Source organism: Pan troglodytes, chromosome 10, assembly GCF_028858775.2.
Source record: "Pan troglodytes isolate AG18354 chromosome 10, NHGRI_mPanTro3-v2.0_pri, whole genome shotgun sequence".
NCBI classification, from domain to species: domain Eukaryota; kingdom Metazoa; phylum Chordata; class Mammalia; order Primates; family Hominidae; genus Pan; species Pan troglodytes.
The window spans coordinates 117,263,324-117,276,092 of record NC_072408.2 but is presented as its reverse complement, the minus strand read 5'-3'; the positions used below and the strand labels follow the sequence as shown (position 1 = coordinate 117,276,092).

Genomic DNA, 12,769 nt, shown 5'->3' with positions numbered 1-12,769 from the left:
GTTGATGAAGGCATAGTTTTGACCTTAGTGGATAGTATTCCAGAGTATGGAAGGTAGCACTACACTACCTGTTGCTTTAATCTCTCATGCCTTGTGACATTACAGAGCACCTACTGTGCCACCATGGTCCAGCACTGTGAAGCCCTCAACCGGTCTGTCCAAGTTGTAAACCTGGATCCAGCAGCAGAACACTTCAACTACTCCGTGATGGCTGGTAAGTCCTGAGCAAAGGCTCCCCCCACCTTCAGGAACAGTAAGGGCTGGGGAGGCAGTGAGTACTAGCTGCTTAGCACAGATACTTATTATAGTCTGGATCCCTGGTTTTATGGTAAATAGCATGAGCTTGTCATTTGGTCACATCTGTTCATGGTGATATGTGTGACAGTATCCTTTCTTGGTCTTTGATGTAAGATTTAAAAGTAAATGGGGCCGGGCGCGGAGGCTCACGCCTGTAATTCCAGCACTTTGGGAGGCCGAGGCGGGTGGATCACGAGGTCAGGAATTTGAGACCAGCCTGACCAACATGGTGAAACCCTGTCTCTACTAAAAACACAAAAAAATTAGCTGGGCGTGGTGGCATGTGACTGTAATCCCAGCTACTCAGGAGGCTGAGAAAGGAGAATCGCTTGAACCCAGGAGACAGAGGTTGCAGTGAGCCGAGATTGCGCCACTGCACTCCAGCCTGGGCAACAGAGCGAGACTCCATCTCAAAAAAAAAAAAAAAAAAAAAGTAAATGGACACTTCCCTCAGCACCCTTTCATTCTGTCCCTTTTGTCCTTAGTCCTGCTGTAGTGAATCATGTGGTATATTGCTGATCACTATAAGTCAGGAGCCTGGGTTTGTTTTTTTAAATTCTTTTAATTTGTTCATTCAAGTGTCTGTTGAACACCTGTTTTACGCCAGACACCGGAGTTATAGCAGAGAATAATACAGACATTATCCCTGCCCACACCAACCCTTTAGGAAATAGGCAATAAACAACATGATGAACATGTTACAGAATGTGATGACTGCAGACAGGCTCATGAGAAGTACTCATTGGGAGAGGTTGCTTTAGCTAGGATTGTCAGGGAGAATGGTGACTCTGAGGAGGGGATCTTTGAGCCTAGACCTGAAGGATGGTAATATGCTCCTCAGGCTGAGGAAAGTCCTTCCAAAATGAGGGAACATTTAGATCAATAAATATGCCAAGCTGGGTGCAGGGACATGTGCCTGTAGTCCCAGCTACTTGGGAGGCTGATGTGGGAGGATCACTTGAGCCCAGGAGTTCAAGTCCAGCCTGGGCAACATTGCAAGATCCATCTCTGAAAAATAAAATAAATAAATAAATAGCCTGGAGGTGAGAAAGGATATGGTATTCTCCAGGAAAGCCAAGATGTCAGTGAGCTAAAGCGTAATGACTGAAAGAAAGAAGTGGGTAGGGGCTAACAGGACATGAGAAGATGGGATTTTATCCTGTTGTCAGTGGGGTGCCACTAGAGGGTTTTAAGAAGAGGAAAGGATTGACATTTGATACACGTTTTGGGGTTTTTTTGTTTTTTTTGAGACAGGGTCCAGCTCTGTCGCCCAGGCTGGAGTGCAGTGACACAACCTCTGCCTCCTGAGCTCAAGCCATCCTCCCATCTCAGCCTCCCAAGTAGCTGGGACTACAGATGCATGCCACCATGCCTGGCTAATTTTTATACTTTTTTTTTTTTTTTTTGTAGAGACAGGGTTTCACCATGCTGCCCAGGCTGGTCTCAAACTCCTGAGCTCAAGCAATCTGCTGGCCTCAGTCTCCCAAAGTGCTGGGATTAGAGGCGTGAGCCACTGCATCCGGCCTTTTTTTGTTTTTGTTGTTGTTGTTGTTTTGTTTTTGAGACAAGGTCTCACTCTGTCACCCAGGCTATAGTATAGTAGCCTGATCACAGCTCATTGCAGTCTCAACCTCCTGGACTCAAGCAATCCTCCTACCTCCCAAGTAGCTGGGACTACAGGCACACACTATCATGCCTGGGTAATTTTTGTATTTTTTGTAGAGGCGGGGTTTCTCCATGTTGCCCAGGCTGGTCTCATTGCCCAGGCTGGTCTCGATTTCCAGGCTGGTCTCAAACTCCTGGGCTCAAGCGACTCACCCAGCTTGACTTCCGAAAGTGCTGGGATAATAGGCATGAGCCACCGCACTTGGCCTGATTTATGTTTTAAAAAATAACTCAGGTGCTCAGATGAAAAATGGACTCTAGTGGGTTGAGAGTAGAAGTACAACCTGCATGGCTGGGCATGGTGGCTCACGCCTGTAATCCCAGCACTTTGGGAGGCCGAGGCAGGCGGATCACAAGGTCAGGAGATCAAGACCATCCTGGCTAACACGGTGAAACCCCGTCTCTACTAAAAATACAAAAAACTAGCCGGGCATGGTGGCGGGCGCCTGTGGTCCCAGCTACTGGGGAGGCTGAGGCAGGAGAATGGCGTGAACCCGGGAGGCGGAGCTTGCAGTGAGCCGAGATCGCGCCACTGCACTCCAGCCTGGGCGACAGAGCGAGACTCCGTCTCAAAAAAAAAAAAAAACAAAATTAGCTGGGTGTGGTGACACATGCCTGTAATCCCAGCTACTCTGGAGGCTGAGACAGGGGAATCGCTTGAACCCGGGAGGCAGAGGTTCTGGTGAGCCGAGATCGCACCATTGCACTCCAGCCTGGGCAACAAGGGCAAAACTCCATTTTAAAATTAAAAAAAGAAGTACAACCTGCACTGCCGCTGTTGTAGTTAGCCAGGTGTACACCAGGACTAGGGTGGTCATGGTGGAGATGTAAGGAAGCAGACAGATTCAATATATTTTTTGCAAGTTGAATTAACAGCATTTTGTGGGGGATTGAACCAAGAAGGCATAGCAAAGTAAGGAATCAAGGGTGACTCTTACAGCTTTGTTCAGTGTATGATATAATTTCCTGTGGAGGGAGACAGGTCGTTTTAGGTTTGGGGACGTTCTCTTTGTACTCACTAAGTGCAAAGGGAAACTTCTGATTTCTGTTAATGAGTGAGCAGGTTGCGGGGAGGCAGATTGAAGGGAGAGGAGGAGATGTCAAATGCTTTTCTTTGAGAAAAAAGGCATTGTATTACTTTGGAACCATTTGGCTGCAGCAAACAGAAACCACTCTAAGCTAGCTTAGTTAAAAAGAGGACTTAGGATGGGCGCTATGACTCACACCTGTAATCCCAGCACTTTGGGAGGCCAAAGCAGATGGATGGCTTGAACCCAGGAGTTCAAGACCAGCCTGGGAAGCATGGTGAAACCCCATCTCTACAAGTCAATACAAAGATTAGCCTGGCATGCTGGCGGGCGCCTTTATTCCCAGCCACTCAGGAGGCTGAGGTGGGAGGATCACTTGAGCCTACGAGGTCAAGGTTGCAGTGAGCCATGATTATGCCACTGCACTCCAGCCTGGGCAGCAGAGTGAGACCCTGTCTAAAAAGAAAGAAAGCCAGATTGATTGTCCCAATTTGGATCAGTTATCTGTTATTGATTGCTGAGGGAGGGGGTAGGAAGGTGTTGTCAGTATAAATGTGACTGTGAATGAAGCTCAGTCCTTTGTGAATGGAGAATGTAGGTTTCAGCACAAAAATAAGTAAAAACCTAAGGTAGAAGATTCTATATACTGATTCCCCAAAATTAGTAAGGTAACCATACCAGAATTTTTTAAGCCTCTCCTGTTGGTGATTTTTTTTTTTTTCCTGAGACAGAGTCTCTCTCTGCCACCCAGGCTGGAGTGCAGTGGTACCATGTCATCTCACTACATCCTCTGCCTCCTGGGTTCAAGTGATTCTCCTGCCTCAGCCTCCCGAGCAGCTGGGATTACAGGCACATGCCAGCACACCTGACTAATTTTTCTATTTTTGTTTGTTTTTGTTTGAGATGGAGTCTTTTTTTTTTCAATTTTATAACTTTATTTGATGTATTTGACGATCAGTGATTAGTTCTCATCGACATTGACTGTCTGTAGATTTTTGAAAGTGGTGACAGGTACATAGGTAACCAAAGTATATGGCTTATTTGGTGAATCTTCATCCTCATTACGTTTTCTGGACAGCTGCACACGGATTCGGTATGGGACATTCCTTATTCCTTTGGCCCAGACAGCTTTGTTGAGCCTGGTATCAATGCGCACATCTGGAGTTCCCATCTCCTTCATGGCAAATTTCTGAATCTCTTTGAGTGCCCGAGGGGCACGCTTCTTGAAGCCTACTCCATAAATGTGCTTGTGAATGTTCATGGTGTATTCTCGGGTTACCACTTCGTTGATGGCAGAATGGCCCTTTTTCTTCTCGCCACCCTTCTTTGCAGGAGCCATTCTGCTGGGTCCAAGTTGGAAAGTGAGATGGAGTCTTGCTCTGTCGCCTGGGCTTGAGAGCAGTGGCGTGATCTTGGCTCACTGCAACCTCTGCCTGCTGGGTTCAAGTGATTCTCCTGCCTCAGCCTCTGGAGTGGCTAGAACTACAGGCATGCGCCACCATGCCTGCTAATTTTTGTATTTTTAGTAGAGATGGGGCTTCACCATGTTGGCCAGGCTGGTCTCGAACTCCTGATCTCATGATCCCCCCACCTCGGCCTCCCAAAGTGCTGGGATTACAGGCATGAGCCACCATGCCCAGCCTAATTTCTATATTTTTAGTAGAGACAGGTTTCAGCATGTTGGCCAGGCTAGTCTTGAACTCCTGACCTCAAGTGATCCGCCTGCCTCATCCAAAGTGCTGGGATTACAGGCACGAGTCACCGCGCCCAGCCCCTGATGGTGATTATGATATATTATCTCATAGTTCTCATCCTTCTAACCCAGGATAAGGAAAGTGAGGCTCAAGGAGGTGAAATAGTTTCCTTAGTGTCATTGTGTTAAGAAATGGTAATCTGTTTTCTTTTTTTGGTTTTGTACTTTTTTGGAATAGGTAATACATATTCACATGGTTCATAATGTAAAAGTACTAAAGAGTAAGTATACAGGAAAACATCTTCCTCTCAGCTCTGCATCCCAGCAATCAGCTCCCCTCCCTGGCAGCAGCCAGTGTTACCAGTTTCTGGTGTGTTCTTTCATAGCCTGTGCACATAAAATTCAAGATGTATATGTATTATGTCTATGTAGTGAATTTTTGTCTTTTATTAACACCAATGATAGCATTCTTACACAGTTCTGCACCTTGCATTTTTCACTGAACAATATGCCTAGGAGATTGTATTATTATTAATACTTAAAGAGATTTTCCCCATTTGTGGCTGTGTAGTATTCCATTGTTGGGCTGTACAATAATTTATTTGCTCAGTTCTCTATTGATGGACACTGCTACAGGGAAAAGCCATGTACATAAATAATTTCCTGCATATGGGTTTTTTATGTAATTATTAACTTTTATGTTCTATTTCTAGTAAGGATAACAATTTTTGAAGGGACACATATATTCTGGGCCCTATCTGTCCTTTGCAGACATCCGGGAACTGATCGAGGTGGATGATGTAATGGAGGATGATTCTCTGCGATTCGGTCCCAACGGAGGATTGGTATTTTGCATGGAGTACTTTGCCAATAATTTTGACTGGCTGGAGAACTGTCTTGGCCATGTAGAGGATGACTATATCCTTTTTGATTGTCCAGGTGAATCAACAATTTGAATGCATTGTCTTCCTTAAAGTCTTGATAGTTCCATCCTTAGTAGGAGAAAGGAGAGTGAGTATTTGTAGCTCTAAACTATACTGCAGTAAAGTACCAAGCTTATTCAATGGCTGTCACTTACTAAGTATATCTGTTGAGGCCGGGCGCAGTGGCTCACGCCTGTAATCCCCTTACTTTGGGAGGCCGAGGCAGGTGGATCACGAGGTCAGGAGATCGAGACCGTCCTGGCTAACATGGTGAAACCCTGTCTCTACTAAAAATACAAAAAATTAGCTGGGCGTGGTGGCGGGCACCTGTAGTCCCAGCTGCTTGGGAGGCTGAGGCAAGAGAATGGCGTGAACCTGGGAGGTGGAGCTTGCAGTGAGCCAAGATTGCACCACTACACTCCAGCCTGGGCAACAGAATGAGACTCTGTCTCAAAAACAAAAAAAAACCAAAAAAAAGTATATCTATTAAGTGCTTGCTTTGTACACTGGGAATACCATAGAGCACAGATGGCCATGGTCTCTGGCCTCATGGAGCTCACATTTGGCAGAACTCGAGACAGTACAAACAAAAAGCATCCAAATGATTATTTAATATTCAGTTGTCATTGAGTATTCCACAGGAGTAGCACAGATCATCACACAGATAATGGCGGTTAGAGAGGCATCTGAGGCGGCCTTTCAGCTGGGCTGGAGGCTGAGGGTGAGGAAGGCAGAGGGCACAGCCTGCTGAACACCTCCCAGGAGGAAGGAACAAAGCTGTTTTAAGGCACTGAAAAGGCCAGTGTGGCTGGAGCATAATAAACAAAGAGGCAATTGTCATGAGGTGTGACTGGTAGGAGACAGATAATAGCACATCATGGCTTCTGAAGCCAAATCGTGAATTTTCTTTTTTTTTTTTTTTTTTTTTTTTTTTTTTTTTTTTGAGACTGAGTTTCATTCCTGTCACCCAGGCTGGAGTACGATGGCGCCATCTTGGCTCACTCCAGTCTCCACTTCCTGGGTTCAAGTGATTCTCCTGTCTCAGTCTCCCAAGTAGCTGGGATTACAGGCACCCACCACCACACCCGGCTATTTTTGTATTTTTAGTAGAGACAGGGTTTCACTGTGTTGGCCAGGCTGGTCTCAAACTCTGGACCTTAGGTGATTCACCTGCCTCGGCCTCCCAAATGCTGGGATTACTGGTGTGAGCCACCGCCTCCAGCCCAAATTGTGAATTTTCAATTGAGCCTAACCTGGCTTTGACCATTTATGGCCCTCACTTTTTTCCCCTTGCTTTTAATTGACCATACATATACCCACAGAAAAGTATATATGTCATAAGTATACAGCTTGATGAATATTCCCAAACTATAGATATCTTTGTAGCACTTATTTATTTATTTTTGTAGAGATAGGATCTCACTATATTGCTCAGGCTGCTCTCAAAGTCCTGGGCTCAAGCTATCCTCCCACCTTAGCCTCCCAAAGTGCTGGGATTACAGGTGTGTGAACCATGGCATCTGGCCAATAACACTCACATTGGCAGAAAACTAAAGTGTGAAGAATCTCATTTTCTTTCTTTCTTTCTTTTTATTTTTAAAGACAGAGTCTTACTCTGTTGTCCAGGCTGGAGTGCAGTGGCGTGATCTTGGCTCACTGCAGCCTCCTCCTCCCGGGTTTAAGCAATTCTTGTGCCTCAGCATCCCACAGGCGCGCACCACCACGCCTGGCTAATTTTTTTGTATTTTTAGTAGAGATGGGGTTTCACTATGTTGGTCAGGCTGGTCTTGAACTCCTGGCCTCAAGTGATCCACCTGCCACAGCCTCCCAAAGTGCTGGGATTACAGGCATGAGCCACCCTGCCCAACCAGAGAACCTCATTTTCTACATAAAACTTAATAGTTAGGGATTCCTATGGTGGCAGTACCTTAGGTTTTATGATTGCTTTGGGAGGCTGTGGGCCCCTTAAAAATGTGTTGGCTTTTATTTTTATCCATCTTATGGGGAAAATTTGTTTCCTCTAACTTGATGATTTAACATACTTGCTATTTCTAAAATTCTTGCAATACTCTTCATGTAGGTCAGATTGAGTTGTACACTCACCTGCCTGTGATGAAACAGCTGGTCCAGCAGCTCGAGCAGTGGGAGTTCCGAGTCTGTGGAGTTTTTCTTGTTGATTCTCAGTTCATGGTGGAGTCATTCAAGGTCTGAAGCTAAATCTCTTACAGATTTTTGTGTGTGTGTGTGACAGAGTCTTACTCTGTTGCCTAGGCTGGAGCGCAGTGGCGTGATCTCAGCTCACTGCAACCTCCGCCTCCCAGTTCAAGTGATTCTTGGGCCTCAGCCTCCTGAGTAGCTGGAATTACAGGTGTGTGCCATCATGCCTGGCTAATTTGTATTTTTAGTAGAGACAGGGTTTTACCATGTTGGCCAGGCTGGTCTCGAACTCCTGACCTCAAACATCAAGTGATCCACCTGCCTTGGCCTCCCAAAGTCTCTTAAAGATTTTTAAACTATGAGTTCAAGCAGATGACAGTTCCTTTAATTATTGTGTGATTCTGAACATTTCACAAATGATTCCAGAGTTACTTTATCCCTTTTGTTATTAAATTATAACATGTTGTTAATCAAAAATAGTAAATTATTATATCATAGAGATTTAGGAGGAACTGCTTACCAAGAAAAAAACTGAGGTTGCTGGGTGAAGTGGTTCACAGCTATAATCTTAGCACTTTGGGAGGCCAAGGCAGGAGGATTGCTTGAGCCCAGGAGTTTCGGACCTGCTTGGGCAACAGAGTGAGACCCTGTCTCTACAAAAAATATAAAAATTAGCTAGACGTTGTGGCACGTGCCTGTAGTCCCAGCTACTTGGGAAGCTGAAGTGGGAGGATCGCTTGAGTACAGGAAGCAGAGGTTGCAGTGAGCCGAGATCACCAAGATCGCACCATTGCACACCAGCCTGAGTGACAGAGTGAGACTCTGTCTCAAAAAAAAAAAAAGAGGAAGTAGCGGGGGAGAAAAAACTGAAGCAGATGGCTATTTTATAAAATAGTCTATTTTTAATTTTCTGAGGACCTCTTGTCCAGTTTATGAACTACCAAGATCAAATTTTTTATTAATAGCTCTTAAGGAATATTAGATGGGAAAGGAAATTAAAATGCTGACTAAATTGAAATTTGTGATCACTGTATGTTATCTATATCTTCCCTCACCTTTGGGAACCAAGAATCAAGCATTTGATTCCCAATGATTTGGGAACATTTTTTTCTATATGGCTAGCATTACTTTTAATAAAATATAAATAATTTTGCCTTTTCCACATGTTCTGAACTGGCATTTCTGTTTTTTTTTTTTTTTTTTTTTTTGAGACCGAGTTTTGCCGTTGTTGCCCAGGCTGGAATGTGGTGGTGCAATCTTGGCTCACGGGAACCTCCGCCTCCTGGGTTCAAGTGATTCTCCTGCCTCAGACTCTTGAGTAGCTGGGATTACAGGCACATGCCACCATGCCTGGCTAATTTTGTATTTTTAGTAGAGACAAGGTTTCACCACGTTGGCCAGGCTGGTCTTGAACTCCTGACCTGAGGTGATCTGCCCGCCTCAGCCTCCCCAAGTGTTGGGATTACAGGCATGAGCCACCACGTCCAGCTTGCATTTCTTTTATTTAGGCCAGTTCTGTTCCAGTGAGGAATAGAAGACTCTTTATGCAGACCAGGTAATTTTGTTGGCAACAGTCAGTTCATCTTCCCTTTTCTGTTTCCTCCTTCAGTTTATTTCTGGCATCTTGGCAGCCCTGAGTGCCATGATCTCTCTAGAAATTCCGCAAGTCAACATCATGACAAAAATGGATCTGCTGAGTAAAAAAGCAAAAAAGGAAATTGAGAAGTGAGTTCACTGTTCTTCCATTATTATCAGATCTCAGTTGCAGAGATGAACCTTCTGTTTTATTTAGATGGGAAGTTTGGCTGGTTTATAAACCTAGTCTCCTGAATTCATCAGTCTTTCTGTCTTTTAAAGATTTTTAGATCCAGACATGTATTCTTTATTAGAAGATTCTACAAGTGACTTAAGAAGCAAAAAATTCAAGAAACTGACTAAAGCTATATGTGGACTGGTAAGCTTTTAAAGTTTGGATTTTTTGGCCAGGTGCAGTGGCTAATGCCTGTAACCCTAGCACTTTGGCAGGCCAAGGCAGCAAGATTGAGTCCAGGAGTTCAAGACCAGCCTGGGCAACATAGTGACACCCTATCTCTAAAAAAATTTTTTAAATTAGGCCAGGCGCAGTGGCTCACACCTGTAATCCTAGCACTTTAGGAGGCCAAGGCAGGCTGATCATTTGAGGTCAGGAGTTCAAGACCAAGCCTGGCCAACATGGTGAAACCCTGTCTCTACTAAAAATACAAAAAAAAATTAGCTGGGCATGGTGGTGTGCGCCTGTAATCCTAGTACTCGGGAGCCTGAGACAGGAGAATCACTTGAACTCGGGAGGCGGAGGTTGCAGTGAGTTGAGATCATGCCACTGGAGTCCAGCCTGGGCGACAGAGTAAGACTTTGTCTCAAAAACAAAAAAAAATTAGGCCAGGCACAGTGACTTACGCCTGTAATCCCAGCTCTTTGGGAGGCCGAGGTGGGTGGATCACCTGAGGTCAGGAGTTTGAGACCAGCCTGGCCAACATGGTGAAACCCCATCTCTACTAAAAAATACAAAAATTAGCCAGGCGTGGTGGTGCATGCCTATAATCCCAGCTATTTGGGAGGCTGAGGCAGGAGAGTTGCTGGAACCCAGGAGGCAGAGGTTGCAGTGAGCCGAGATCTTGTCATTGCATTCCAGCCCGGTCCAACAACAGCAAGACTCTGTCTCAGAAAAAAAAAAAAGCCAGGCATGGTGCTGCACGCCTGTAGTCTCAGCTACTGTGGAGGCTGAGGTGGGAGGATCCCTTGAGCCTGGGAGGTCAAGGCTGTAGTGAGCCATGATCAGATCATGTCACTGTGCTCTAGCCTAGGCGGCAGAGAGACCCTATCTCAAAAAAAACAAAAACAAAAAGGGGGCCAGGTGCGCAGTGGCTCACGCCTATAATCCCAGCACTTTGGGAGGCCAAGGCAGGTGGATCACTTGAGGTCAGGAGTTCAAGACCAGGCTGACCAACATGGTGAAACCCCGTCTGTACTAAAAATACAAAATTAGCTGGGCATGGTAGGGCACGCCTGTAATCCCAGCTACTCAGGAGGCTGAGGCAGGAGAATCGCTTGAACCTGGAGGTGGAGGTTGAGCAACAAGAGCGAAACTCTGTCTCCCCGGAAAAAAAAAAAAAAGAAAAAAAAAAGATGAAGTTTTTTGGGTTTTTTTCCTAAACACCTGGTCAAGTGTTTGCCTGTGTCCAGTCATTTGCCATATAAAAAGCACAGTTCAACCCTATTTTCTGCAAAGTGGAGGAGGGAAAAGGGCTGTGGGCTGGTCAGTCAGCAGTTTAATTTAGAAGTAGTTATTGGTAGTGGCCAATAAATTAACTAACATCTTATTATTTCAAGCCATTTGGAGAGTTCAGGACTGTTTGTTCTCCTGTGAAATTTCCAGTGGTTGTTGAATTCAGATAAATAGCCGTGAAACAGTGTCTAGTTAAAGTAATAAGCTAACAAGTGTTCTAGCAGATCAGAAGTCAGAAAAATCAATGATTTACTCTCTGTGTCTAGCTATCCCTTCTCCTCCTCTTCCTGTAAACACATCAGTGTTTTTATTCAGAAGTACAAATGGTTATAAAACTCAAATATAAGTTGAAAATTATGTATTTTGCACAACTTCAGAATGAACTTTTCTTGAAATCCACAACTTGTAGATTGATGACTACAGCATGGTTCGATTTTTACCTTACGATCAGTCAGATGAAGAAAGCATGAACATTGTATTGCAGCATATTGATTTTGCCATTCAATATGGAGAAGACCTAGAATTTAAAGAACCAAAGGTAATTTCTGGTTTGGGGTGTTTGTTAGCTTTTGATAAAAATATTTGCCAGCACTCACTGGACTCTTGCATAATCCAGGCGACTCCTTAAATTAGTTTTTTGTCTTATTGATGGCAGTTAACTGGGCTTTTCTGGGTGATCTCTGAAATTAACACTGTACTCCACAAGCAGTATCACTTTTACTCTACTTTTGTTGAGGCAGTATGATGAAGCCTGTGTGTACTTAGAGCTTGGGTGTATGTGTAAAGAGGAGGTGAAATTGGGCTGCCCTCACGTATGTCATTGAGAAGACTAATGATAGTATCAGCTAAGCATTTTTTTATTTTTTTATTTTTTTATTTTTTATTTTCCTGACCACTAGACTACCAGCGAAGTAAAGCACTATCACAGGAAATTAGCCAAGAATCGTCTTGAATGTAAATTCAAATAAGAAATGCTTCTGGGATAGAAGCACATTAATTTACTACATATCTGGAAAAAAATCTGTCAATCATGCCTTTTCTTACTATTAACAGTTACCTATAAGCAGCACCTGGAGCTGGTGCTGGGTAATTAGTTCCACATAGGGTATTACCTGAAAAATATATAAACACATACTAGTTCTGACTGAGGGGAAATGAATATATTTTCTATTTTGTGTTTCCATTGTGTCAGGAACGTGAAGATGAGTCTTCCTCTATGTTTGACGAATATTTTCAAGAATGCCAGGATGAATGAAGAGTTTACTAAAAGTAACCATCTAAAGAGCTTGTGGCCAAACCAGCAGAACATTCTTCTCTTCAAAGGATGCAATAGTAGAAAGCTACTTATTTTAATGAAAAAAAGTAAAACTTCGTTCTTTATCAGCCGCATGCCTGAATCAAATTTTTAATTATTCTGAAACTGCTGCTGTTTAAAGTGGAATCTTTTAGTATTATAACAGCATCACTTTAGATTTTGTAAGTCAAAATTGAAATGAATGCACATAGATTTATATATAAATTAGCACCTGAGCTAAGGTTAAGGCTGGTCTAAACTTATTTTCACTTTTTGTATTATTTTTGAGATGCAGGAATTACTGTAACAAAATATGTATGTCCGAAGGGAAAAAGCTGCAAGGATATATATAAGACCACTGCTTATCTGTATCTTCCCATTTTCCTATATTGAAAATGTATATTATTTATATAACTTAAAAAGTAAAAATAACTATGTTTTGAGATA

At 43.8% G+C, this 12,769-nt stretch overlaps 2 protein-coding genes across 6 annotated transcripts in view; one reads left to right on the top strand and one right to left on the bottom strand.

The window, feature by feature from the left end:
* Positions 1–12,769, top strand: part of GPN3 (GPN-loop GTPase 3) — a 16,736-nt gene extending 3,967 nt beyond the window's left edge. For 3 of the 5 annotated variants that reach the window (XM_001142177.6, XM_009426244.4, XM_509364.8), the window contains 7 exons: positions 106–214; positions 5,455–5,622; positions 7,687–7,811; positions 9,373–9,488; positions 9,621–9,717; positions 11,438–11,566; positions 12,221–12,769. In XM_001142177.6, the coding sequence (XP_001142177.5) occupies positions 106–214; positions 5,455–5,622; positions 7,687–7,811; positions 9,373–9,488; positions 9,621–9,717; positions 11,438–11,566; positions 12,221–12,283 (807 nt within the window). In that variant the 3' untranslated portion in view covers positions 12,284–12,769. The remainder of the gene's footprint in view (positions 1–105; positions 215–5,454; positions 5,623–7,686; positions 7,812–9,372; positions 9,489–9,620; positions 9,718–11,437; positions 11,567–12,220) is intronic. The other 2 variants (XM_063784927.1, XM_063784926.1) reach the window with 1 other exon arrangement.
* LOC107967639 (large ribosomal subunit protein eL31-like) lies at positions 3,937–4,370 on the bottom strand. The gene has a single exon (XM_054663534.2). It carries the CDS (start codon positions 4,327–4,329, stop codon positions 3,952–3,954), a length of 378 nt encoding a protein of 125 aa, XP_054519509.1. The 5' UTR covers positions 4,330–4,370; the 3' UTR covers positions 3,937–3,951.